The sequence below is a fragment of the Chrysemys picta genome, chromosome 16 (genome assembly GCF_011386835.1).
Source record: "Chrysemys picta bellii isolate R12L10 chromosome 16, ASM1138683v2, whole genome shotgun sequence".
NCBI classification, from domain to species: Eukaryota; Metazoa; Chordata; order Testudines; family Emydidae; genus Chrysemys; species Chrysemys picta.
The window spans coordinates 16,779,475-16,806,484 of NC_088806.1; the positions used below are offsets into that span (position 1 = coordinate 16,779,475).

The 27,010-nt window shown below is 55.4% G+C and overlaps 3 protein-coding genes across 10 annotated transcripts in view; 2 read left to right on the top strand and 1 right to left on the bottom strand.

Annotated features, from left to right (window-relative positions):
* Positions 1–312: 312 nt before the first annotated feature.
* LOC101942922 (cryptochrome-1-like) lies at positions 313–26,474 on the bottom strand. Of its 6 annotated transcripts, none has more exons than XM_008171074.3 (11): positions 12,186–12,364; positions 11,418–11,692; positions 9,745–9,939; positions 9,487–9,605; positions 8,211–8,365; positions 7,563–7,703; positions 6,672–6,839; positions 5,593–5,733; positions 4,401–4,552; positions 3,653–3,882; positions 313–3,130 (listed from the first exon to the last, which is right to left on the bottom strand). In XM_008171074.3, exons 2-11 carry the CDS (start codon positions 11,630–11,632, stop codon positions 3,054–3,056), a joined length of 1,593 nt encoding a protein of 530 aa, XP_008169296.2. In that variant the 5' UTR covers positions 11,633–11,692; positions 12,186–12,364; the 3' UTR covers positions 313–3,053. The 6 variants fall into 6 exon arrangements, with proteins under 6 accessions (XP_008169296.2, XP_065425107.1, XP_065425105.1 ...); XM_065569035.1 differs by lacking the exon at positions 12,186–12,364 and adding an exon at positions 26,364–26,474 and having other exon boundaries at positions 1,443–3,130; XM_065569033.1 differs by lacking the exon at positions 12,186–12,364 and adding an exon at positions 24,626–24,751 and having other exon boundaries at positions 1,443–3,130.
* Positions 12,378–23,461, top strand: TIRAP (TIR domain containing adaptor protein). Of its 3 annotated transcripts, none has more exons than XM_065569041.1 (5): positions 12,378–12,460; positions 18,554–18,757; positions 19,120–19,170; positions 21,377–21,979; positions 22,400–23,461. In XM_065569041.1, exons 3-5 carry the CDS (start codon positions 19,164–19,166, stop codon positions 22,441–22,443), a joined length of 654 nt encoding a protein of 217 aa, XP_065425113.1. In that variant the 5' UTR covers positions 12,378–12,460; positions 18,554–18,757; positions 19,120–19,163; the 3' UTR covers positions 22,444–23,461. The 3 variants fall into 3 exon arrangements, with proteins under 3 accessions (XP_065425113.1, XP_065425112.1, XP_065425111.1); XM_065569040.1 differs by lacking the exon at positions 12,378–12,460 and adding an exon at positions 12,920–13,107; XM_065569039.1 differs by lacking the exon at positions 12,378–12,460 and having other exon boundaries at positions 18,619–18,757; positions 22,379–22,578.
* DCPS (decapping enzyme, scavenger) overlaps positions 26,378–27,010 on the top strand; it is a 55,371-nt gene continuing 54,738 nt past the window's right edge. The window contains exon 1 of the mRNA XM_065569038.1: positions 26,378–26,563. Within this exon, the coding sequence (XP_065425110.1) occupies positions 26,378–26,563 (186 nt within the window). The remainder of the gene's footprint in view (positions 26,564–27,010) is intronic.

Genomic DNA, 27,010 nt, shown 5'->3' on the forward strand with positions numbered 1-27,010 from the left:
TGCAGTGGGAGAAAGGAACCCAGAGTGGAGCTGGGCTGTATGGGGGAGCTGGGCTTTCATTTGCATCCCATCTGGGCTGCTTACCAGATAGCTGTGAGGGGATTCAGCTGTTTTAAGGCTCTGCAGTCTTTGAGGGATGCTTTAGGGCACTGTGACGATGTAGCCCACTCCACAGTCCCCAGATCAGAGCTGCCCCCTGAGCTGCCTTCTAAACACACCCTGTTCCAGAACTCCAGCGGGGTGGTGATCTATGCCCCCAGTTTCCATCTTCAGAAGCATGGGGTAGATGTGTGGTATGTGCTGCACAGAGGATTCTTACCCACTTCTCTTTCTCTAATAGCACAAGAAATAGATCTATACAAAAATAACGCCACACCCTTCCCTGCCTCGCTTTCCTCACCACTCTAGCACATGCTTTGGGTTGGAGTCCTCCTGCTGCAGCACGTAGCCTGTCTTCAGAACCATGGAGACGTCTCTCCCTAGCCCCTGTTCTCCTGGTCCATCCACTTCCTCTTTCCTACGCAGCACTTCCTCTTGCGGCTCAGTCAGCGAGTCTCTCTAGTTTAATACATCCCACCACCAGCATCTGGTTCCATCGTCTGCTGCGGGTAATTTTCTGTTCTCCCTGGCCCCCTGTAGACAAGCTGGGGGGAAGTGGCTGCCTCCAGCTCCATTTGGCTGCCTTAGCATTATCTTTTGAGCAGTTTGAGTAGTCATGAAATTGAAGTACTTAGTCTGGTGGGTTCTGGCAGCTGAGGTGGCTACACAGCAATAAGCTTGCTTACTTGATTTCCAGGAATCTTAAATGCTTCATTAAAAGCCAGCGATTGTCTACGGTACCATAGCACCTGGAGCTCCAAGCTGTAGCCCTGGGCACCACACACGCACACAAAAATCCCTGCCCCAAAGAGCTTCCAATCTAAAACGTGTCCCCATCAACCACTTAATGCATTAATGGGAAGGAACAGAGAAGATGGAAATAAACCAGAAGAGGTAACACAGCTGCTGCCTTCAGCCATGGGTCAGCTGCCATAAAGACCAGTCACTGATCTGCCTAAAATGGTCTAAGGCCAGGTCTACACTACCCCCCTAATTCGAACTAAGGTACGCAACTTCAGCTACGTGAATAACATAGCTGAAGTCGAAGTACCTTAGTTCGAACTTACCTTGGTCCACACTCGGCAGGCAGGCTCCCCCCTCGACTCCGCGGTACTCCTCTCGCCGAGCTGGAGTACCGCACTCGACGGCGAGCACTTCCGGGTTCGACTTATCGCGTCCAGACTAGACGCGATAAGTCGAACCCAGAAGTTCTATTGCCAGCCGCCGAACTAGCGGGTAAGTGTAGCCAAGGCCTAAGTGGTATTGCTCAGCAGAAGTAAAGACTGAGTGGGGACCGACAGCCTGAGCCTCCTCCCCCACAGAAGCAAAACCTACAGACACTGTAATTGAAAGAGCAAATTTAAAATGTGATTAAAGCTAATGCTAGTTATCGAATACACAGGTTAAGGAAAGAGTGTCTATATGGCTGGGTGTAATGCTTAAATTAGCCCCAAGGACAAAGTTTGGTTTAAAAGTCATAAAATACATCTAGTACATACTGTGTAATATCCCAAATTTAGGTAAATAAATTTAACAGTACAGTTTAGATATTACCCAAATATTGGATGCTACCTCACTCCTAAAAGGTTATACTAAGAGTAGCTTGTGGAAAGCAAATATAGCAATGAGTGTAGCGTGTCCCTCAGTAACTGAGAATTTAGGATGGGTTGCCCCTCAGTAACATCTCTCCCTAGCCCACTTTCTCTGATATCGGCTGGTCCATCCACTTCCTCTTGTGGCTCAGTCAGAGTGTCTCTCTGGTTTAATAGTCTCACCACCAGCATCTGGTTCCACGTTCCTCTTGCTCAGCACCTCGTGCACCACGATGGGCTTAGGACATCAAGATCAGCTTTCCCCCATGCTTTACCACATAGTGCTTCTAGGGATATCTTTAATACCCCAGGAGACCATAGCCAAGGGATAGTGAAATTATGCCTGGGTTGGACACGCCACAAAACAGGGCGTACAGGTCGCAAGGACGGTGGCAATGAGTACCCAGCATTTCATGCTCAGCACAAAGATGGGCAAAAGGCAACGTCCCTATCCAGCATCCCTCACTTTAGCCTCCCAAGCTGCTGTCTGCCAAAGGGGGCAGCAAAGCTTAAACAGGGAGTTCAATACCAACTCCCAGCCAGGCTGGCTGGGGCATTCGGCACACCAGCAAGTTATTAACATGCCCTTTAAATAAAAAAAAAATAAAAAATTCTTCCGCTCCCTGAAAGCCTGGTGTGCTTTTGGCTTCTGTGGAGCCAGCCCACAATGCAGCAGTCTGGGGCGCTTCCCAGCCCAGAGGAGTTGGTGGCTGCACGAATTGTTTTGTTGAGAGGCAAGTTTAAAATGTACCCTGTGGCTAACTGTCTGCAACAACCCGCATAAAGAAAGCGCTGGGCAGTAACCAGGGAAGGGGACCTTGTGTGGAAGGCACTGGAATGTAGTGCACGATGTGGGTTCGGTTCCCAGCTCTGCCTCCTTCAGTGATCTGAGCAAGTCAGATATGGCCAGATTTTGAAGGGATCCAGCAGCTCCCATTGGAAATCTGCCTAGTAAGCTCGGTTTCTCAGTTCACTTGTGTGTAAAACAGGGGTGGTGAAACATCTACCTCCCCAAGTGTGTAGGGTGAATTCACCCTAAGGCACTCAGACAAACTGATCCACTCCATGGCCTTTCCAAAAGAGAAACTCAGCTTCTGGCCTGGGAGCAGCATAGAAAGCACCAGCACCAAAGGACAGTTCGCTGAACAGGCTGAATGAAAGGGTGCAGCATGCAAAAGTTTCCTGAGTCAATAAGAGAGGCAGTGCCACCATGGCTTTCCCTGGACTCAGGTGGCCAGGGCTCCTAGCGGTCAGTCAAGGGATTAGAACAGGGAATGGGCTCTCGTGCCGCCTGGGGTTCTCCTCCTGTGGCACAGAAGAGACTGGCCCGTTGGCAAGATCCACTGGCAGTGCTTGAGGGATTCAGCTGCTCTTAGTCTTTGGTTTCTTTGTCAGCAGTTCTGCCACAGAGGGACCAGCAGGTGTCCTCCTTTTGGCACCTAATGGGAGAAACAAGCAGCCAGCTTATTAGGCTAAAGAGGGCAGGGCTGTCCTGTCTTCCCTGCTCAGACACTGCACTACAGCCCTAAGAGCTGTGGATGCTGGCAAGCTGGCATGTGGTGGCATGGGAGACTCAGGCATCTCTCAGATGGCAGGGAGAGCCATACAGCAATAATAATAATTAACACTTAGCTCTTGCGTAGCATCTCTCATCCATAGGTCTGAAAGTGCCTTACAAAGAGGTTGGTGGTGTTATCACCATTTTATATATGGGGAAACCGAGGCACGGGGCAGTCACGTGACATCCCAAGGTTGCCCAGCAGGTTAGTGGCTGAGCTGGGACTAGAACATAGGTCCCTGGAGTCCCAGCCATAGCCACTAACCATGATGCTTCCCCAAGGGAGGGCTGGTCTGGATTGTCTCCTCCCATTCCTCACAGCCAGTACCTTGCACTTCAAACCCCAGCCCGAGAGGCCAAGCCACAGAGCAGCTCCGGGTAAGGGGGGGGAGGGGGTCATTACCTTTCTTGCCACCCCCTCCCTCCAACTGGGCCGTGGTGCTGGACGATCGCCGGGCGTAGGCTGCCTTCATCCGCTCCACGTTCCTCTTGCTCACCACCTCGTGTACCACGATGGGCTTGGGGTAATCTCGGCCAATCACGCAGCCTGCCTGCTCCTGCATGCTTCGCGGCGCCTTCCAGGGCTCATAGATGTACTCAGCGGGGAACTTCCGGAGGAAAGGGAGGTACTTCCTGCAGGAGGGTCAGGCCCCAAAGGAACAGGCAAGGTGGGTCAGTCAGCCCCACAAGATACAAGCCGAGGTGGGAATTCAGTGCCGAGCCACAGGTCCCTCGGGGCCAACCGCCTTCGTCAGTGTGTCCTAGCCAGCCCAGGCAGAGGGGGCTAGAGCATGGTATGGGATCTTTGGCCCACTCATTTCCTGGCCTGTCCACTGAAGCTGCCAACCGGGGGTGGGGCTAGCAATCTGACAAGAGCTCCCAACTTCCTGTCCTCACAGACCACCCAACATGGGGGTTACTTCCAGTCATTGTCGGTCTAGAGCTGGAAGGATTCACTGCCACTACCAGTCTCCTGGGTGGAGATAGAAAGAAACCCCCAACCCTCCCCCACCCCTGCTATGTCCCCTCTGCAATGCCATGCCGGAGCCCCACTCGGACTGCAGCGCTCGCTGGGCTGTAGCAGACGCCCGCATGATCCAGGAAGAGGCTGGGCTCCACCGTGGCTCTGCTGGACTTTGCCCTGCACCTACTTGATATACTCTCCGCCCTTGTCCGTCTTCTTGCCGAAGGCGATGGGCGAGTAGATGCGGAAGAACTGGTGGAAGAAGGCGCTCGCCGACAGCCACTGCCAGTTGCCAGCGTTCAGGGACCAGTCAGCATCCAGCAGCAACTCCTCAAAGACCTGGGGTGGGAGGAGTGGATGCTTTGGGGAAGGGTGAGATCATTCGTAACCTGCCCCCACCTCCAAAACTTTCCGCTTCGCTTCTGCCTGGGCTCCTGCCCCATGGCACCAAGGAGGGGTGGCAGCTGCTCATCAGGCAGCCGGTCCCCAGGGACTCAATCCAGGTGGCACGTGGACTCCATTCCCGTTTTCCCCTCCTACTTTCCACCCCGGCTGTGGCAGGGGAACTCCCCCACCCTCACACAACCTGGGTGGGCAAGGCACCCAGCCAGGAACCCCGACAGCTTTCTGAAAGAAGTGGCACCTCCCGTGTAGCACCAGAAGTGGAGGGTAAAGATAGCACCTGTAGGTTGGTGCCATATAACTGTGATTAGGGAAGGGCTGTCAGAGCAGCCAGGGAGAAGGGGCCATTGGAACAGGTTTGCGCCGTGCCCGTGGCTATTCACACCTCCCTTTCCAAGCCTGGCTTAGCTGCGTGGCGCTGGGCCCAGAGTCGCAGGCAGGGAAGAGCCTCAGATGCTCACTAATTCATCGGAACGGGTTTGGCTTCTCACTGGGTAAGAGGCTGCAGGAGCCTCTGGCCGCTCTCCAGTCTCCATTCCCACCCGACCAGCTGTAGAGCCCAGCACCATGAATCACAGCCTGGAGGTCCCACGTCCTTGCAGGTCTTGTTCAGCAGCCCAAGGGCAAGCCTGATCTCCCCTCTGGCTGTGGGACCACAGGTAGCTCCTGCTGCCAGAGGTGGGGATGGGGCAGCTGGGCTGGAGTAGGGCGGGAACTCCCAGCCTCGTTCCCAGTGGCTCCAAGCAGCATGCGGGGTTATAAGGCCAGCCTTGCTCCTCGCAGCCATTGGCCGTGGTGCAATCTCCACCTCCCTCCCCACTGTTTGCTCCTTGGCAGGCAGGGTGGGATGAACTCCAGGCTATCCACGTCTGCAGGGCAATGGCGCAACCCTCAGCCAGCCTGTCTGCTTCTTTGTCAACCGTGAATGTCCTGGAGGCCCCCACCATTTCAGCAGAGCCCCTTGCAACATGCCTGACCTTTTGCCCTTGCTCCCAGGATATCCACAGGTCTCCTCGAGTCAGGAAGCAGGCCACAGCATGCCGGGCCAGGTGATGGATCCAGCCTTCAGTGCGCAGCTGGGCCATGATGGCGTCTATGAAGGGGTAGCCTGTCCGGCCCTGCCAGGGAAAGTGCTTGAGCTTAAACCTCCAGCAAGCTAATCCAGGCAGCCATGTGTGGGGTACACTCCTGGCTTCACTTGAGGTGTGGGGCTGGTGGCCAGACCCATAGAGCTAAGCAACCAATTACTGCCACCAGCCAAGGGAGATCTCTGGTACCTCGCGTGGCAGCTACTGTATTTTGAAGCTGAAGGACCAAGGTTCTAGCCCTGGCTGCCCATGCCTGCCTGAGGTATCTGGTGACCATGTCAATTGTCTGCCGAGAGACTGTTCCTCACACCGTCTCTACCTCATCCCTGTATTGAGCACTTCTCCCTTTGAGACAAGCATCAGCAAGAATGGATCAAATTAATCCCTGGTGGAACTCCACTTAGAGTTACACCAGGATGTACTCGGGCCCTGCAAGCACTGGGCATGTAACCGTCCTATTCCGCTCTGCAGCTGCAGCTCCCGATAAACATGTAATTGAGAAAGCTTTGCTGCACTTTTCCCAGCAATCCAAGAGCTCTCCTATGCCAGCCTTGCCTGAGGGTGTGACCCGACAGCCAGGCCGTCTCTAAGTGCGTTCCCTCTAGCCAGCACAACCGCTAACCTCCTTGGCGTCAGCACTCGGTTCTCCAACGCTCAGTGGTGGGAGGCAGAGGGACGGCCCTGCCAGGAGTGCACTAGAACAAAGATCAGGCGTGTAAGGCTGCTGGCCGGGCTCCCAGAGGCCAGGGAGGACTCACCAGGCCCTTCCCTCAGGACGCAGTTTGTTAATTCAGATTAAACTCTCCCTCCAGCTGACCTCTCTCGGCCCTTTGCAAGGATCACCTGACCCCTTCCTAACCGGGTCCAATAATCGAACTCTCTCCCCCGGCCCTCGCAGACCACCTTGCTACAAGGCTCTTGTCACTGGGACATCATTGTCATTGGCCTACATTGCCAAAAATGGGTACCTCGCTCCAGGCTCTGAGGTGCTCTGGATTGTTATCCCAATCCACCTGCACGCAGACGGGGTTGCCTTCCATCTTGTTGAAGTTGGGGATCCCAGCTCCTGCCGTGTAGAAGAACTCCCTCCACAGGAGCTGCCCGTGCAAAGACACGGGCGGGTTGGAGTGTTTCCTCTGTCAAAAAAGGGCAGACGTCATTCTTGTCTCTGGCACATAAACGAGGAGAGCCCCGGAGAAGGGATCCAATGGTGGTCCCTTGGCAGGGATTACTGCTATTGGTTTCCCAGGCATTCATATACCCAAACACCGAGGGGACTTTAAGGCCTTTGGAAAATGAGGGATTAATAGGATTGGCTAGAGCTGGGCATAATCCAAGGAGGCGCTGTAAAAAGCTTCCATCACGCATGCAGCTCCGCCAAGGTACTTCACTCCTGATCCACATCAGCCCCTGCCCTTCTAGGCCTGGGCTTTCTTATTCAGAGGCTACGACAGAGCCAAACCCTAAAATCCCCTGGTTTGATGGACAAACTAAGCCTAGGACGAGCCACGAGACAGGATTTTCCTTTGTGATTCTAGGGTTTAAACCCAAGAGGTTATGGTCTAAGTCTAACCCACTGCACCATCCAGCTCACCCATCCTCCTCCTGCTGCCATTCATGCCCCATTCCCATTGGCACAGAGGCAGCATCTTCACGGACCATTCCAGGAAGGTTATTTGCCTACCCAGAGCAATAAATCTTACTCCAAATGCCCCACACCCGTATGATCCAGCAGCCCTTGCAGGGCAGAGCACTCTGACCTGCACGGTGCACCTACCGGCTCCTTTAGACCTAACACAAGTGCTGGCAAGCAGCTGCCTGATAAAAGAGCTGCCGAGCAAACCTGGTTTCCTCCTTACCCCCTGGTAGACTTCAGCCAACCTCCACCAGAAGGTTCGCACGGACAAGCATCCAAACTTGATGTAAGGGCTCAGCACAGTGGTGCTAGGGTTCAGGGAGTTGGGCTCAGTCTGGGGCTTCTGGAAATTACACACCCAGGCCTGAAAAAGGACAAGAGAAGCAGATGAGAGGTGCCCGAAGCCAGACAGAGGACTCCCTGCCCAAGGGAAGAGGATGGCCTAACGATATATGATGGAAACCACTTCAAGCCAGGAGGTGCGGCAGCACCCCTACTTCCAGCACCTACGATCCTGGTACCAAAATAAAACAGAGAGGGGAGTAGTTCCAGGCACTACCATTCTAATTAGTGTTTTCCACCCGCTTTGCGGTCACTTAGTACAGGGGTAAGTGACCACGGGTGCCAGGCAACAATGAGTTAGGCCTGGGGTCTTTAATGGAGCTGCTGGCAGTGCTGTACTTACAGCCACGCTCCTGGATCTCTCCAGGACGCTCCTGCCAAAGCCCATGTGGGCTCAGCACAACGTTGCAGGGAATCAACCTAAGACGCTTCTCTGACACCGTTTGCTTGAAAGCTCAAGGGCTCAGTGTTAGCCCTTCGCTGGCCCAGGCCTCAGAGGGGGAGAGGGGATCAATGCTAACTACCATACCGTTCTGTTCATATGCAAGTCAAGCCTGCAAAGCGCCTCAGACTCTCCTCCCGGGTAGAGGCGAAGACCTGCTTGCTCTGGGTCCTGACCCAGCTCCTCCAGCGTAGGGATCCCATACTCTGCATCGTGGTTGTCTTTGCAGGGGGTACAGCAATCTGGGGTAATAGGCACAGTCAGTACTTCCGTGCACCAACACTAAAATATACCGTACATTTGTCTAGCCTCTTCAGTTGTAAAGAATCTCAAAGTGCTTTATAAAACTAAACAGGGATTGCTGCACCCAGTACTGAAATGCAGCCACCTCTGGGGTGGAACACAGCAACTGTTTTACAGCCTCATAACACCACTACACCAAAGTCTAGGAGAAGAAGAATCCCATTGCCCATGGAAACTGCATAGGGATTTTTGGAACACACAGGGGAAACATAGAATACCAACCACAGAAGCTTGCAGTCAGAGTGCTGGGACATGTCCCCCTAGCAGAGAACCACCACATTGACAAAGGCTTGTCCCATACTTACCGTCCACAGGATCTGGTCTATACTCAGCCTGTTACCAATCCCTTTAGTGTGCCCAGCCCCAAGGATCCACACAGTTCCACGGAGGCAGCCCCTGGCTTCCAGGACTCTGAGACTGGGCCTTTGGGCACCAACAAACCCTGTCTCTCTCTGCGGCTCCCTGCCGCGAATCCAACCAACCCAGACTCCTGCAGAGGCTTGTACTGGGCCTGTCAGGGCACAGTGCTCTCACTGAGTATTTGCAACAACCCACACAGCCTTTTCCAAACAAGGGAGCCATTTATAAGTCACCTGGCTATCGAAGCTGGAAGGCCTTACGTTAGCCCAGAGAGGCAGAGTTAAGCCATAGGCCACCCTGGCCAAGCCAGCGCAAATGCCAGCCATGCTAGGTCGGACTCCATCTCTGTCCCAGCCTCTCTCCCTTGTCTGGTCCCAGCCTGGGGAGAGCAGCCAGTTTCCTCAGAAGCCCACTCTTCATTCCCACCCAGGCTCGGCTCAGTCCTTTGTGTCCAGGCAGGGCCACGCTGCGCGCATGCCCCCCCCCCCCGCCACACACACCGCCCCCGCCTGCCAGAGCGTCCCACTGCTGAGTGCCAATGTCACTCAGGACCCTCTCTTGATCTGGGTCGGTTTCAACCAGTTCCTTAACGACCCGGTTTGTTCCACCCATGTGGCGAGGTGACACACACCTGCAAGGAAGGAAACTCAGGCACATATACAAATCATTAATATATTACCAAACCCTTTGTTTCACTCACCCTTCAGGTTTTCCAGAGTGGGAGCTGGCACGGGCCGCTTCGGTGGTCCCAGTGTCGCCAGGAGCGTCTGCAGGCGCACATAGGTCAGAGGCACCTTGCTATTGTTCTCAGCAATTACTCTGTGAATAATCAAAGGGACCTATCACTGGGGAGAGCCCACGGGGCAGAGGGCACTGGCACCCTCTTTTGCTGGGACTCCAGGGGCTTTAATGCCCAGCAATGAGCAAGCCACATGAGGACCCCACTCCTGGGACCCACCTGTCAGTGTCATACAAGGTGTTGGACACTTTCTGAATAACCTGAACGCCATGTTCAGCCGCCAGGCTCGCCACCTCGCTATCGCGCTGCCTGGAGTAGGGCTCCGTGTCTATCTCGAACGTCAGCTGCGTCACCTTCCACTCTTTAAAGAGGACCGGGAATATCTCCGTGGGACGGCCACGCACCACAAACAGCCTGTGGAGACGCCACCAAAACCTAGTCAGCCAGGGGCAAGGTAAACAGCAAGGCCCAGGAGTCCAGGTTTGGTGGCTGGGCTCAAGAGAGAGCATTACATGGTGGGAACTGTAGTCTACACATACAGTCATGCTAGGCCACTTCCAAGCATGGCATGTTGGGACTTGTCTCCATGGGTCACACCTCTATGTCAAAAGTCAGGGCAGCTACAACCTGCTCCATTTTATGGCCTGTCGGGTGGATCCCTCAAGCTCCTGGCTGAGGGACGGTTGAGTTCCTCAGGCTTAGAATGTTGCTCTGGCTTCTACTTCGGACAGCTTAGCAGGGAACACAGAGCATGAGATCTCTCCATGCCGAGTCCCTTGGTAGTCTTACCTTGGGGCTCCAGCCTATGAGCTGTGCAAGGAGCCCCTACCCCTCCACAGCTGGGACACGGATTGTAAGCAGCAGTCTGCTCCTCCCAGGGTGGGAAGGGAAATGCAGGCCACACAGCTGGGGAAAACAGCGGTCCGATGTGGGATCCTGGCAATGAGGATATTTTGGAACCTGACTTCTACCCTTTGGCGAAGCGGCTCATGTCTAAGACCTCTCAAGCATGCTGCATGCTGCATCTCAATTAGGCAGCTGGAGACACAGAAGGTTGTGAGGAACCTCCCCTCCTGGACAAATTCATCCCCATCAACCCCTCAGTAAAAGCCTTTCTGCTGCTGGTTACTCCAGCACTGTAGCCCTCCTTCGCTGCACTTGCTCTCATAACGAAGTGCCCTTTGGAAAGGGCCGCTCAATCCCCATTCAGTTAAGCTCAAGCAGCTCCCTGACGTTCTGGGGCTGCTCCTGATCCTACTTTGGGACCGTCTAGAGGGATGTGCATTGGGAGCCCATTTCTGCAGTGCCCCACGCCATCACTCACACCTGAGCGAAGTGCGCGTCACACACAATGAAGTCAGAATGGTAACCGTGCACTGGTGTCACAATGTCACAGGGAGCAGAGCTACAGAGAACCAGGCCCTGGGTATTTGGGGGGGGGGGGCGGAAGCAGCTACCCCTGTATGGCTCATTCATCTAGCAGATGGAAGCATTTAATTGTTTAAAAGTAACAGCTGTGAATTGGGGGGAAGAGGAGAAAATACATTTGTTTGACTGAGACTGAATTTTTCAGAGGAAGGCAGTTCTCCCGGCACAGAACCTGCCAGCACTTTGCACTGTGAATCCGCAGCTCAATGGCACCGTATTCTCCAGGACAGGGAGCTCCAGGCAGCTGGGACCAGAGGGACCCAAGGAAGCAGAATTCTAGCATCTACTGGGCCCACCCTGCAAGCCCTGTATGTACACAGCTCCCAGTGAATGCAATGCAGGTCCCATGTGGAGAGGGTTAGCAGAATTAGGCCCATTGTTTTTCCAGGTACCAGAGACAACCCCAGCTAACTGTATTAGCCCACCCTATACTCGTGCTGAGTATCTGCCTGGACAGGACTTGCCTTGAGTTCAGTTTCTGAAGGCTCTCGTCCAGATCTCTCAACGACTCGACCAGAAACCTCCAGCGGTTGACGCTGACCCGCATGTTCTTTGGGAACCAGGGGTCAAGGATGAAGATGGGATAGAGCTTGTGGCAGTCTGTCGTCGCTGCCAGCAGAGCAGGGTTATCGTGAAGGCGAAGACCCTTACGGAACCAGTGGATCGATACGTGCTTCATCCTGAGGGTTCGGCTCCCTGGTCTGTGCCTTCCTTCTCCTTTGTCTCAGTGTCGGGTCTCCTGGGGGCAAAGGAAAGCACCTTGAGAACAGGCATGTGACTCCTCTCCTCTCCCCTCCCCAAGCCAAACAGTTCTGAAAGCAATGAGTTAGGTGCCTAATACCTTGGGATCTGGGGACTCTAGGAATTAGGCACCTGAAACCTTGGAGGATCTGGGCTCACACGCTCAGGCTCAGTCCGGCCACACAGACTGCACATATTCCAAGGCCAGAAGGGACGCTGCCATCACCTAGTCTGAGCTGCATAGCAAAGGCCATAGGACTTTCCCTGACTCAATTCCTGTTTGAGCCACAGCAGATCTTTTAGGGAAACCACACAGCCTGGAATGAAAGACAGCCAGTGTGGGAGAATCCACCAGCCCCGGGTACATTGTTCCAATGGTTAATTACCCTCACTATTAGAAAGGCACACTTTATCTCCAGGTATTGCCCTGACAGCTTTGCAGAGGCGGACACTGCAGCAGGCCTATATGCCCATCTCCACTTCCTTCTCACCTGGGTGCTCCTCCTTGGGGCCCCAGCTCTGTTCCCCGCTCAGCAGGGACCCCTCCAGCTACACCAGGCGGCCCCTTTCCCTGCAGAGCCCGCCAAGAGCCGGCTACAGCGCGTTCTAGCCTGGGAACCCCCAGCCTGGTTGGGTAACACTTGGCTTCTAAGGCTGGAAGTGAGGTTACAAAACAAGCCGCTGTCAGTCAAGCGGCGTGGGCCTCGCAGGCAGCCAACCAGGGGACTTGGGAACACCCAGCCCGCCCAGGGAGGAGCAGAGACAGGTGGGGCTCTTTGAGCGGAGCTGGGTGGGTCCGTAGCTCTGATCTGATCGCAAGGGACGGGACAGGGCGGGAGAGAGCCGATGTCACTGCTGTGCGGCCCCAGGCGGGGGGTAGCTGACAGCAGCGCAGAGCCGGGATCTCCTCCCAGCAGTGCTGGGGGCAGCACAGCGGGGCGAGAAGGGCCACTTGCGGAGCCCGGCTGGGGTCACGTAGAGCGGGTGGGGACAGGCACCGGAGGGGTCCCCCGCCTGCTCGGCTCTGGTCTCTCCCTTGCTCTTGGCGAGCCGTATTCAGGGCCTGTCAGCAGAGCCCGGCCGCCCCCCGCCGCCCCAATGCCGCTTCGGCAGCACCTGTCCCCCCAACGCGCCTGGGGACCCCCGGGGAAATCGGTGTCCCCCTCCCCTCCCGCGAACCCACGTGCGAAGCTCGGGAGCCCCGCCCTGGGGCTCCACCCAGCCCGGCCGCCTGGTGTTTCCTTGCAGGGGCGGGGAGCAGCCGCCGACTTCCCCAGCCCGCCGCTTGAGCGGAGAGGTGGCGGGCCCCGGAAAGCCGGACGCGGACGGGTCACGGAGCGGCGCCGCCCTGGCAGTGACCCGGCGGGGAGGCGCGCACGGACCCCCAGAGCCCGGCCGGACGCGCAGGGCTGGGTGAGTAGCCACCTGTCGCCTCCCCGCCAGCGCTCGGCCAGGGGCCCGGGGCAGCCGAGGCGCACAGCGCCGGCCGGGGTGAGCAGCTGTTCCTGCCTCCAAGTGAGCGGGCAGGGCAGCTCCGGGGGGCCGGGGCAAGACGCTGCAGCCGGAGGGAAGCAGGGTGGAGCATGTGCCTGGCAGCCGGGTTTGTTCACCTTTTTCTCAGATCCCTTTTTGAGCGCGCCCGGCTGGCTGGCTGCAGAGGGCAGCTGGTGTGGGGAATGGTGCCAACTACTGCACAAAACCCAATACCCTGGCCCCGCCCCCTCCGAGGCCCCGCCCCTTCTCATTTCATCCCTCTTTCCTCTAGCTCTCCCTACCCTCACTCATTTTCTCCGCACGGGCGCAGGGGGTTGGGCTGCGGGAGGAGGTGAGGCTCTGGCCGGGGTGGGCTCTGGGCTGGGGGTCTGGAGTGGGGCCAGAAATGCAGGCACTGCCCCCTGCAGCTCCTGTTGGCCACCATTCCCGGCCAATGGGAGTTGCGGAGTCGGAGCTTGGGGCGGGGGCAGCACACGGAGACCTCCCTGTCTCTGTCCAAGGGACGCAGGGACGTGCTGGCCGCTTCCAGGAGCAGCGCAGGGCCAGGCCAGGCAGGGAGCCTGCCTTAGCCCCGCTGTGCCACCAGACTTTTAGCAGCCTGAAATCTCTTGGTCTGGCTTCAGTAGCCTCTGGGAGATAGAGCTTGATTCTGGAGACTCCCAGCGAAACCCTAAGGGGTGCAGACCACGAGCTTTGCGAGGGGCTGGCTGTCAGTCCGTTTTGTGGGGAGGGAAATTCGTGGGATGTAGGAAAAATGCCTAGGGGAGCTCTACAAAACTCCACCTAAGTTCCCTCTAAGCTGCATGGCTGCATACCTGCCTATTAAGCCCCGTGCAGGGGCTCAGCGCTGCGGCCAGGGGAGGGGTGCCGCACCCCAGCGGGGAGCGGCTGTGGCCAGGGGAGAGGAGCCCCTCCCTCGGCCCAGCCCAGGCCCATTGGAGCTGCCGCGGCTGGGGAGAGATGCCTTCCCAGGTCCCAAGCTGTTGCAGCAAGAGAGGGCTGTGGGGAGTCGTCTCTCCCCACTGCAGCCCTGGGGCAGCCTGCACCCCAAACCCTGGCCCCACCCCAGAGCCCACCCCCCCACACCCCAACCCTCTGCCCCAGCCCTGAGCCCCCTCCTGCACCCCAACCCCCTCATCCCTGGCCCAACCCCAGAGCCTGCAGCCCCCCAAACTCCAACCCTCTGCCCCACCCTGTAGCCTGCACCCCCAGCCAGAGGGAACACTGCCACTATCCCCAAGCTGCTGGATATTTCTGTTACAGTGAAACAGTTAATGTTGCCACTTGCATGACATTGTTAGGTTTCAGGGTTATCAGGTGGTGAGATTAACGAAGAGCCCCTTCCTCTCTGGGCTATCATTTCAGGCTCTCTGCAGACTTACTCAGATAGCCCGACATCCAGGTCGCTAGTTGGAGGCTTTCCTTGGAAAGGGCTAGAGGGGTTTAAAAAGTGCTGCGTGCGACCCTGCTGGCCTGGCATGATGGCTCTGTCATGACCCACTTCCTCAGGGTCAGCTGGTGGGCCTGGGGGGGGGGGGGCGCTGGGCTTGCACCCTGCCCCCATGGAATGACCCCTCCAGGCTCAGGGATGTTCCAAGAGCTATAGGGCTTCCATGAGGGCAGGACCATTTCACAGAAGGCCAGTGGCTCTGCACAGCTCCCATCTCCAACAGCTGGCCTCACCTGTGATCACTGCCAGGAGCTGCCCCAGGCCAGGGGTGGCTGAGCAGAGGGGGCCGCCACGTAACATTGTGCTCTTTGCACTGACTTATGATGGGGAATCTCCGCCTGGCTGAATGAAGACAATACCACTGAGCCTTGCCACCCCTCTGGCCTAGCCCCTTCCCGGCTTGTGGAGCCTGAGCTGTGCCCATGAGAGGTCTCCATGCAGCTTCCCCTACCAAACCGCCCATCACATGACTGTTGTTAGGAATTATGAGGCAAGGCCCAACAACATGCTCGCTCAGCCTTTTATGAGACAAACGTAAGGAGCCCTTGCCCCAAGTAACCCCCTCTCTAAGGGACAGATGCAGAGAAGATGGGATGCGCTGGTACTAATTTAAGTATATAACTCCCTTCCCAGAGCACAGAGGTCCTTTGCTGCTGTGCATAGCAGATTGTTATCATTTGTGGGCCCTAAGGCTGCACATGCCGCTTCATTTTTGTAAGGTCACTCGTGCATTTAGTTATTACTAAGCATTGGCTCGTTAGAGTAACGTGAGGGCTGAGACAGTGCTCGCTCATCTGCGATTGGAGGGTCATTCATGAGCACTAAGACGGCAGATGTCGGCTTGTTGTTGTAGAGTTGTGGGCTCTCGAGCTACACACTGGCTCATTATTGTAGGGTCCTGGGCGTGTTGGTTGGGGGAGGGAAAAGGTGAGCAAGGGGGAATTTTTATCATATTTGAAGCATTTATTTTAGGGGGAAAACATAAATTGCAAATGGCAAAAATATATAATCCGATTTTTGGCCCCAGCCTCAGCGGTGTCATTATTTTCAGACAAGATTCTGAAACAACCAACCCCAGAAGGGTGCAAATCATGTGCGAGGATACCACTCGTAGTATATAGTCTCACTGCCCCTTTGCATTCTCCATCTGTTTGTTGCATCCATCATCTCTTGTCATACTTAGACTGTAAGGTCTTCTGGGCAGGGACATCTTTTTATTACACATTTGCATGGTGCTGAACATAGTGTGGCTGGTGCTCTTGGGGCTACCCCCAGATGAATAAATAATTACACACAGCTGGTTTTTTTTAACCTAGGAAATCACGCACACAGCCAAATTAAAATATTAAAAGAGCAGGTGCTCCCCCATTCTCTACCCCTCCCATCTTGTGTTAAGATCGTCTTTGCTGGAGAGAGCAGGGGAGGAATTGCTGAATCTATTAATTTGTGTTCTTAGTTAAATTTTGTTGTAACCAAGGAGGGAGACCCTGAGATCAGCTTTCCAGAAATAATTGTACTGTGTTCCTGGAAATATAGTGTGTGTATTTAAGAACATAAGAATAGCCATACTGGGTCCAGCCCAGTATCCAGTCTTCTGACAGTGGCCAGTGCCAGATACTGCAGAGGGAATGAACAGAACAGGGCAATTATCCAGTGATCCATCCCCTGTTGTCCAGTCCCAGCTTCTGACAGTCAGATGTTTAGGCACACCCAAAGCGTGGGGTTGCGTCCCTGACCATCCTGGCTAATAGCCCATTGATGGACCTATTCTCCAGGAACGTAGCTAATTCTCTTCTGAACCCAGTTATACTTTTGGCCTTTGCAATATCCCCTGGCAACGAGTTCCCCAGGTTGACTGTGCATTGGATGAAAAAGTACTTCTTTTTGTTTGTTTTAAACCTGCTGCCTGTTAATTTCATTCTGTGACCCCTAGTTTGTGTGTTTATATGAAGGGGTAAATAACTTTTCCCTATTCACTTTCTCCACGCCAGTCATGATTTTGTAGGCACCTGTTATATCCCCCTCAGTCGTCTCTTTTCTAAGCTTAACAATCACAGTCTTTTTAATAAAAGAAGAACAGGAGTACTTGTGGCACCTTAGAGACTAACAAATTTATTAGAGCATAAGCTTTCGTGGACTACAGCCCACTTCTTCGGATGCATATAGAATGGAACATATAATGAGTCTTTTTAATCTTTCCTCAGATGCAAACAGTTCCATACCTCTTATCATTTGTGTTGCCCTTCTCTTCCCATCCATGCCAGGTGCATCAGGTGTGGGCAGGCAGGCTCAGCAAGGCAGGATCCAAGTGTGAAGGGGCTTAATGTGGGGGGATCTAGGTGTGGGTTGAGAGGATTCTATATGGGGCAATCTGGGTGCGGGCAGCTCAGTGGGGGATCTGGGTGCGGGGGGGATCTAGATGCACAGGGGCTTATTTAGGGGTTCTGGGTGCAATGGTAATGGGACTTCGCAGGGGGGTCCAGGTGAAGGTGGTTGGGGCTCAGCAGGGAGGTTGGTGTGGAGGCTCAGTGGGGGGTCCAGATGCTGTGGGAGTGGGGCAGGGATCCAGGTGCAGCTGGTTGGAGCTCAGGGGGTGGGGATCCAGGTGTGGGTGGCTTGTTGGGGTGATCCAGGTGCAGGGGGAGTGGGGCTCAGTGGGGGAGGGTCTGAGTGTGTGGGGGGCTGGATGCACAGGGGTTGGGGGGATGAGGGAGCAGCTCCCTGTACAGGAATCCCTATCCCTGCAGCTGAGGAGTGATGGGTGCAGGAAGCGGGTGGGGGGGGGGGGGGGGCGGAGAGAGAACTTTGCAGAAATTCCTGTAGCTGAGGGAGAAATCTGGGGGTGGGTCTGACCCAGCCCTGGATGCTGTGCAGGGGAAGAGAAAGTCCCGTCCTGCCCAGCCGGGACTAGCAGCTGAGTTCGGCACAGCGTAGGAGCCACCACCCAGGTCTTCCCCAGTCCTGCCTCCTGCCCCACAGTGATTTACCTCTCTGCCAGCTGCCTTGAGCACTTGAAACATACTGCTTGGGAGGGTCGCATGACCGCTCTTGTGACTTCCCTTTGCTTCCCCGTCAGAAAGTCATTTTTCTGTGGGGAAGCAATGAAATCTTCAGGGGACATAAATTCTGCACATGTGCAGTGGTGCAGAATTCCCCCAGGAGTACTCTTGGTAGTTCAGGGACTTGGGCAGTGCAGATGCCACAGAGAGCACCACAAAGACTGGAGCTGAAACAGAGCCTGCCTGCCTCCCCTGTGCCTGAGGGACACCTGGAGCCAGGGGGAGGCCGAGCCATGAGCCCAGTAGACAAACCAGACTGCAGAAGCTTGCACATAGGTGGGACCAGCCCAGGGGTGAAAGTAACTTAAAGGAGTCCTGAGTGGAGGCGGGGCCTTTTGGGATTTAAAGGGCCGGGGGCTCCCTGCAGGGGCCGGGGCTCCGGGCCCTTTAAATCCCTGCCCGAGCCCTGCTGCCGGAGCTCTGGCGGTGATTTAAAGGGCCCGGGGCTCCCCGTAGTGGCTGGAGCCCTGGGCCCTTTAAATTACCGCTGGAGAAGCCAGTCCAGTCCAGCATGCTGTACCAGCTCTTGCCGATACACCGTACCGGCCTGTACTGGCTTACTTTCACCTCTGGACCACCCCACTGTTTGAGTTGTGCTCCTGGGCGGGACGGAACAGTTGTTACAAGGCCAGAGCCTGCCTGTTTGCATCCTGGGAGGGTGGACTTAAGCCCAGGGGACCAAGTGTCCACTCTGGAAAGAGGGTGTTCTGCTCATGCTCCCAAGGATTCCTATTTGGGTGGAAGGGTGCGTTTGGGTGTGTTTCCAGACGCTAAGGTCATCCAAACATTGTGCTTGTCTAAGCAAAGCTTGATCATCAGCAATAAATGGCCTTTGTCTCATTTCCTTATTTTAAAGAAACTGCCTATTCGACAATAAGGATCCAAACGCACTCCGGCTCCTCCTGCTTGCAACACAAGAGAACCCGAAGTATCCAGACTGGTGCTGGCCCTTATGGAGCAGCTGTCCCCTTGCCATGCTACAGCCAATATCCTTAGCAACACCCTTGGTGATTCGTGATGGAAGGGTGTGATATCTGTTGGTGGGCAGGATAGCTTTTAAGTAAGTAGATTTAATGCAGGCTAGATGGCCTGGGAGACTGACGTGCCCAGTCTACCCCAGACCAGACACCCGTGGCAATGAGTGATCTCTTACGCAGCGCTCGCTAATGGAGTCTGCACGTGGAATACGCGGATTGTTCTTCCCCCAGGAGTTGGGGGCACGGGGTGCAATGGTAAAGAAGCAAGCACGATCTTTTTATTCTGGAATTGTACAGCGCCTCGCACAATGTGTCCTGGTCTTTGACTGGGACTCCTAAGAGCTCTGGGCCTACAAATGCTTAATATGCTGAATTTAATACCAACATGAAAGGAAGCAGAACAGCTGCTGACCGGTTGTCCTTCCCCTGCCTCTCTCTGTTACAGGTCAAGATTCATGTGGGCACTTCTCACCTGACTGTTACCCCGATATGGCTGGTAAGTAAACAAGCAGCATGTTGACAGCATGATCTGATTGAGCAAGGGGCTGGGAACAGGAGGCAGAGCGTCTATCCCTGACTTGCTATGAGCCTGGGAGAGTCAGTTTTACTCTAGTGCGGTTTCCCCATTCTATAGACTAGGGATAACATACCCAGCTCTATAAAGTGCTTTGCTCTCATAGCTGAGAAGGGACATAAGCGAACCACTAACCACTCCTCGTCTATTTCAACTCTCACACACCTTGTAAGATTCTAAATGAACCGTATCGGCTCAGAGCAGGGACTTGGCCACTGCTGCGGACAGCCTCAGTGGAGATCTCCGCTCAATGTGCAGCTGCAGTCCAACCCCCCCATGCCTCCCCCAACCTAGCAAGTAAGATGGTGGGCTGCACAAGGAATGGGACGGAGAATACAGAAACCTATCAATAGTGACAGATGTAAATCAACTGTGTGGTCCTCTCTGGAATACTGTGTGCAGTACGGCCCTCCTGTCTCTAGGAGGATGATGGGAGTTAGCAAGGCTTCCAAGAAGGGCAGCAAGAATGATCAAGGCCATGAGAATTTTCCCTAGGAGAAAAGATGGGATTGTTTATCTTAGAAAGGAGACCAGTAAGAGGGGAAGTGTAGCAGAGGCTTTGGGGCTAACCACTGCCTCCGTTTCCCCTCTCAGATGTGGATCCACAGTGCATTTAGTTCACCCAGGTGACCTAACCCTCCAGCTGAGTCAGGAGAGTCCAACCTCTGGTAGTTAGAGTCAGAACCAAACCCCAAATCTTCCACCCCATCCACAGCCCTTCCTCTCAGCACCTGTCCTGTTCCAGAACAATAGCCTTTCTCCTAGCTCCAGTCAGGCACTGTCACAGAATCCTGAGTCACCACAGTTCATGACAACAAATTCTGGCTGGGATAGTGTGAGGTGATGAGTCATCCCTGAACTAAAGCCTGGCTAAACCACACATGTAGATGAGTCACTCCTTTGCTAGGCTCCAGCGGAGCCAGGAGCTGGTCTGGTGACTCTCAGGGCAGGTATATAAACCGCTTGGGGAAACACACCAGCTCTGTCTGCCCAGCTCACTTCATAGCTTGGAACTCTCCCCTGCCCGACAGTGGGGACAGACTCCACAGGCCTCAGCCTGGCTCCCAGCCCTACTCCTGCCTTGCTCCAATCCTGCTCTTGACTCCTGATTCTGGCTCTGATCCCTGGCTCCAGTTCCTGGCATGACCGCTACCACCCTGACCACTAGGTGTGACCATCAGTGTCTCGGTTTCTGACATATTAAACTTCCTGCTTCTGGGCTTGAGCTGATCTCTAACTATAACAGTGGGGGGCACTGCAGGATTCTTACATCTTCCCCTAAAGCATCTGGTGTTGGCCACTGCTGGAGACAGAGATCTCAGGTCTAATCCAGTTTAGCAGTTCCCATGTAAACCTGACCTAACTCCTAATTTAGAGCAGCCGGGGATTTGGGGTGATGAGAGCTGAAGTAAGCGGTAAGGAGGTAGATTTTTGCACTTCATCCCCTGGTACTTTACTAACTCTCATAGCCTTGGAAAGACTGCCCCATCTGGGGCGGGGTGGAGCAGCTGCCATCCCGCAGAGCAGTGAGTGGAGGGGGAAGCTTTGTCCAAGGGCACCCGTGCAAACGTTAGTCTGTCAGCCAACCTCAAGAGCCTGCTGTGCAGAGAACCTCAGTACTTACAGCTCACCGGGGTCCCATATGCAGTAAACTACCTGGAGCTTGGATCTCTCTCTGCAGAAAGAAGGGCAGAGTGATCCAAGCTAGGACCCTATCCTGAGGCTCCAGAGAGTCTGGGTATTTTAGACCTGATGCCCAGTGGCTCCAGTTAAAACTTCCTTGAAAGCCAGGATTTTTTTAATTGGCTTTTGATTATAGCCCAGCCACTCAGATCCTAATCTCCCTGTGCCCTTCCATGCCTGGGGCTGTAGGGAAAGGCCTCTCTCTCAAGACACTGTTGGACTAGACCTGTCTGCTCCACCTTAGCACTAGACCTGTCTGCCCAGGTCCTGGGGCAGGGCTGACACTTGGTCTCTGCGACTCAGCTCCCAGATGGCCCCATGATAAGAAAGCAGGAGGTTCAATGTCCGGAGCTGCTCCTTGTGGTGCATGGGGAGGGGCTGTGAATCTGCCCAGGAGGTATTTCAGCCTTCAGCGAATCTGACTCTGATCTCTTAAACTCCACAGGCTGGGTCAGGCGGCTCCTGCAGAAACCCAAGCGAAGCTCCAGCTCCGCAGGAAGCAGCTTGAACACCAAACAGTCCCCCTCCTCCTCTTCCTCCTCCTTGGTGACAACCGCCAGCTCTTCCACCAGCAGTGCGGTGGCCAGCCTAGGACAACTGTCTCCTGCCTCCCAGGTGAGCATCAGCAGCGCAGGGAGTGCCCGCTGGGCCAAGAGCTATGACGTGTGCATCTGCCACAGCAACAAGGACTTGGAGTTTGTCGAGGAGATGGTCTCCTATCTGGAGAGCCAGACTGAGGGCATCCGCTGCTTCCTGCAGCTGCGGGATGCCATGCCGGGGAGTGCTATCACGACAGAACTGTGCGATGCTGTCCAGAACAGCCACTGCTGGGTCCTGCTAATAACCCCTAGCTTCCTCGAGGATCCCTGGTGCAGGTACCAGATGCATCAGGCATTGGCAGAGGCGCCTATGGCCAACGGGCGTGCCATCCCCGTGCTGAAGGGCATTGACCGGAAAGACTACCCCCGGGAGCTGAGGTGCCTCTATTATATCGATGTGACGCACAAGGAGAATGGCTTCAGGCCGATTAAGGACACGATCCTGCGCTGTAAGTAAACTGTAGGGGGCAGTCGGCTTTATAATGGGCCCGTATAGGGTGTTTGCTCTTCACTCTGCACAAGCTAAGCTAAACAACCTGGAGTGTCCCTTCGATCATACCCTGCGTTTCTATTGCACCTTCTGGGCTTCAGGACTGACTCTCAGCAGCCATGGGGTGGAACACAGCAGCTGTCTGACGGCCCACAGATACTGTACAACCTTCTGGGATGGGAAGTAGAGAATCCTCTGTCCCTCTGAAACTGCAAGGGAAGATCTAAAGAGAAGGGGCTGGGGCCTCTGTATCCCATTGGAGTGGGGTACAGTGTAGGATCTCTCTCTGGGAGGAGAGGTACAAATACATTACAGTGTGACAGCGCTGGAACATCAGTCCAGCTGATATCCCTTATAGTTTCTGTCTTGTGTCCCTCAGACCTGCAGGAGCACTGTCGAAGCACCGTGAGCAGAATAGAGTGACTGGAGTCCTGCAGGGGAAAGAAGCACCTTGAGAAAACAGATCCCGGCCGAAGGGAAATAGAATGAGAATCCACACTGCTGTTTCCAAAGTCTCTGGAGCTGCCTCATTTGATCTCAGTGGAGAGCAGATTCCAGGTGGTCTACAGCCAAGTTCCCCGATGCACAAAGCACCTGTAGAATTGCAAATGGGAACCGACTCTCACGAGAGCTTCTGGACGGAAGCATTTCTCTCATGTTAGGCTGCTCCCCACCATGAACGCTAATACCAGGCACTGCTGAGAGGACAAGCAAAATGTCTAACACCAATGGAGAGTGAGGCTTACGTGTGGCTTCTGGTGCTAAAGACTTGGAAGAAGCATGAGGCTTGTTCCATGTTATACTGTACAGTGCAGGGGACTTGGCTAGAATCTGGAGCTTGAGCGTTGGTGACTCCAAGTAATTGAGGGTAAACACAGGTAAATGGAGTTTACCCACTTCTCATTTGGGGAGTAGGGAGTCTAGTTTAGGTTTCTTCCTTTCAGGAAGCTGATAGGCAGCTAAATCTCTAATGACCTTCCAAAAGCCAGTTTGGAGCTGTTACAATACGCACTCTTGCCTATGTTAAATTCCTCCAAGCCCCAAGGAGCATAGGCACCGACTCCATTATATATACTCCACAGCTGTTTGGGTGGCAGCCACCGATCAGCTGGGTGAGGCGCTTGGGGAAGGGCGGAGAGCAGCAGGCAGGGAGGGGCAGAGCAGGGCAGGAAGAGGCAGAGCGAGGGCAGGGCCTTGGGGCAGGGCAGGGCCTTGGGGCAGGACAGTGGAGCACCCCCTAGGGGAAAAAGAAAACTCAGAGCCTATGTCAAGGAGTATAAACTGACATGAAGTTTCCCCTTTTGGAGCTGTGACACTCGTATGAAGAGGAGCTACACATAGGCTGGTCTTTGGTATTTTGAGTGTAACGTCAGTTTTAGTTTTGATTTTTACAATTGTAATTTAAATGTGTGTACAAATAAATGCAGAAAAGTGTTATTTTTATCAAATCTCTCACGCTTCTTTTTTAATGGGTGGATCTAATGCTGGTGAAAGAGCCTAAGCTGACAGCTCACTGAACTGGTTAGCCACTGCCCAGGTTGCAAGCTGTTTTTCTTGTTCTTCCTCTCTGCTTCCCAGCTGCCCCTCCTCCACACACACACACACACACCCTAACTCAGACCAGGAAAGACTCCGCCTTGGGAGAGGAGTTAGGGATTGTTTAGTCTCTGGCTTTGTCTTGTATAGGAAAAAGTGGCTGAGTTTTTAGTTTAGGCTTAGCTAATACTCTAGCTAACCCCAACCTAAACTTGACCATTTTCCTAGCATAGATGCAGAATCACACCTCGTAGCATGTTCCTGGTTTTTTGCAGGCTGAGTTGTAGCCTAGGGAAGTCTGAAAATGTGTTAGTCTCTAAGGTGCCACAAGTACTCCTGTTCTTTTTGAAGAGTCCATGTTACTCTGTTAAGATCCAGAGACCTAAAGACTCTGGCACTGGGTGCTTGCTTTTTGTTTTTTATTTTTTTACAGATCCCATTTTTTAAAAACCTGACTCTTAAAATAATTAACAGATTTTCTTGAAGATTCATTCTGAACTCCTAAAGTGCTGTAATGTTGAGGCTACGCAGTATTTTTTTTCACACATCTCGAAGAGGTTAAACCTCTGTTTCAAGAGGTTAAACCTCTGTTTCAAGTGCACAGCTCAGCCTTAACTATAGACATGTGACTGGCACCTCCATAGTCACTGGAAGTGGAAGGTGTTCGGCAATACTTGGAAAGTCCAAGTATAGGGTTGTCAACTGTCTAATTGCACAAACCCAAATACCCTTGTCCCATCCCTTCCCAAGACCACGCCCCTGCCCTGCCCCTTCTCTGGGCCCCACTCCCCTGCTCACTCCAGCCCCCCTCCCTCCGTCGCTCACTCACTTTCACTGGGCTGGGGCAGGGGGTTGGGGTGCGGGAGGGAGTGCAGGCTCTGGGCTGGGGGGGATGGGGGTGAGTGGTTTGGAGTGTGGATGGGGGCTCCAGGCTGAGCCTCGGGCAGAGGGGAGGGGGCTCAGGGCAGGGGATTAGTGTACAGGAGGTAGTTCAGGGTGCAGGCTCTGGAAGGGAGATTTGGGTGTGGGAGGGGGTTCAGGGTCCAGGCTCTGGCCAAGCGGCGCTTACCTCGGGTCGGGTGGCTCTCGGAAGCGGCCAGCATATCCGGCGGCAGCTCCTAGGCTCAGGGGCGGCCAGGCGGTGTGCGCACTGCCCCTGCCTGCAGGCATCACCCCTGCAGCTCCCATTGGCCGCAGTTCTCTGTGCTGCGCTCCCTCGCTGGCCCCTGCCGGCTACAAGGGAGTGGTGCCGGGGGCAGGCTGAAGTGGCTGCTTTGCCTACGGAGGGAGGAGGCACGTGGCAGCCCACTCGCCCCTCCCCCTGGCAGGTGTCTGAGTTGATTCCAGGGGGGCTTATCCTGGCTGGACTTCCTGAGCAGCAGCCGGGGGGGGCTTGTGTGAGTGTCGAGCCAGGGGGCCAGGGAGGGGGCCCCTCCCTCCAGCTCGCTGCTACCAGCGAGGAGAGGGTTGGGGGGAGTCCTCTCTGGCCCCTCGCTCCAGCCCCAGGGCAGCCTGCCTGCTGCACCCTAAACTCCTCATGGCCAGCCCCACACCCTGCACCCCAACCCTCTGTCCCAGCCCAGAGCCTGCACCCAGCACCCAAACCCCCTCCCAGAGCCCGCACCCAGCACACCAAGCCCCCTCCTGCACCCAAACTCCCTCCCAGAGCCCGCACCCCTCCCGCACCCAAACTTCCTCCCAGAGCCTTAGGCGGGGGTCGGGGGGGGACTTGGACCCATTCTGGGCACCACCAAAAATTATACCAACCTGCCGCCCCTGGACCGGGCACGTTAATTGCCACCTTACTTGGGCTGCCCTTATCTTCTGTGACCAAAGACGCCCAGAGAGTCCAAGGGTGGGCTGTCTGTAAGAGTGAGATTTACAGCCCCCTGGGTGAGATTTGAGGCCAAAGAGTGAGACTTTCTAGGGATCAGAGGGGTAGCCGTGTTAGTCTGAATCTGTAAAAAGCAACAGAGGGTCCTGTGGCACGGGCAAGGAATGCGCTGGCCGCGGCTTCCCGTCACCCCCATTGGCCCAGGACAGCGAACTGCGGCCAGTGGGGGTCGCGATCGGCCGAACCTGCCGCGTCAGCAGGTAAATAAACTGGCCCGGCCCGCTAGGGTGCTTACCCTGGCGAGCCGTGTGCCAAACGTTGCCGACCCCTGAACCAGCACTTAATGGTTTGCTTTACAATGTACACTGCTTTGCCGTGCATTTGAAACACTGAAATGTCCCAGTGCGTCCTGAAGGCCAGGGCACGTGTGCATGGGCCATGCAAACCACTTATTTGCTGGTTGGAGCAAACCCCTGGCTGGGTGGAGATATGGGCGGAACAAGAGCGATGGTCACAAGCGCTGCTTGGTTTTTGGGCGAACTTGTATTTTTGGGAAATGTTCCCACGCAAAACCCGGGCGGGGCAGTGGCTTCCTGCACCCAAGGGTGGGGCTCGGTGTCCTGATTTTATAGGGACAGTCCCGATATTTGGGGCTTTGTCTTACATAGGCACCTATAACTCCCCACTCCCCCGTCCCGCTTTTTCACACTTGCTGTCTGGTCACCCTAGGCTGGGCTTCTGGGCCCTGTTGCCCTGGCCCCTGCAGGCCACGCACGGGTGGGGGCCCTGTGCAGCCACCTGCCCCTCCACGCTGTCTTGATCGTTAGGTCTTCCAGTGAATGGAAGCGTCCATCCAACCCCCCCCCCCGCCCCATTTTCCCAGTGGTTCCTTCCAGTAGCAGCCCCAGCCCAGCAGGGGGAGCCCTCGGGGGGGGGGGGGTCTAGGGGGCTGAGTCCTCTCGCCTCTACCCACTCTAGTCGCGGCGCATGCGCACTCCCTCAGCAGTCACAGTGATGGCGGAGGCCAGCGGCGCGAAGAGGAAGCGTGAGGGAGCGGAGGAGTCGGCTGAGTCTCCGGGAGGCGGTGGCGGCTCATTCCCCTTGGCCGAGCTCTGCGTACGCAGGGTGCTCAGGGAGTCTGCGCGGGACAAGGCCATTTTCCTGCACGGGCAGGTAAGGGGGGAATGGGCTGTACCACTCTGGCCTCGGGGAGAGAGGGAATGGGGGCGGTACCACTCTGATCGGGGGGGAGGGGGTTGGTGACGGAGGGGGCGGTCCTACTCTGATCGGGGGCGGTACCACTCTCACCTGGGGGGTATTGGTGAAGGAAGGCGGGTGCTATTGCTCTGACGGGGGGGGGTAGATTTGTTAAGGGGGGCGGGTGCCATCGCTCTGACCCGGTGGGGGGGGGAGGATTGGTGAAGGGGGGGGCGGGTGCCATCGCTCTGACCCGGTGAGGGGGGGGAGGATTGGTGAAGGGGGGGGGCGGGTGCCATCGCTCTGACCCGATGAGGGGGGGGAGGAGGATTGGTGAAGGGGGGGGCGGGTGCCATCGCTCTGACCCGGGCGGGGAGGGGGGATTGGTGAAGGGGGGGGCGGGTGCCATCGCTCTGACCCGGG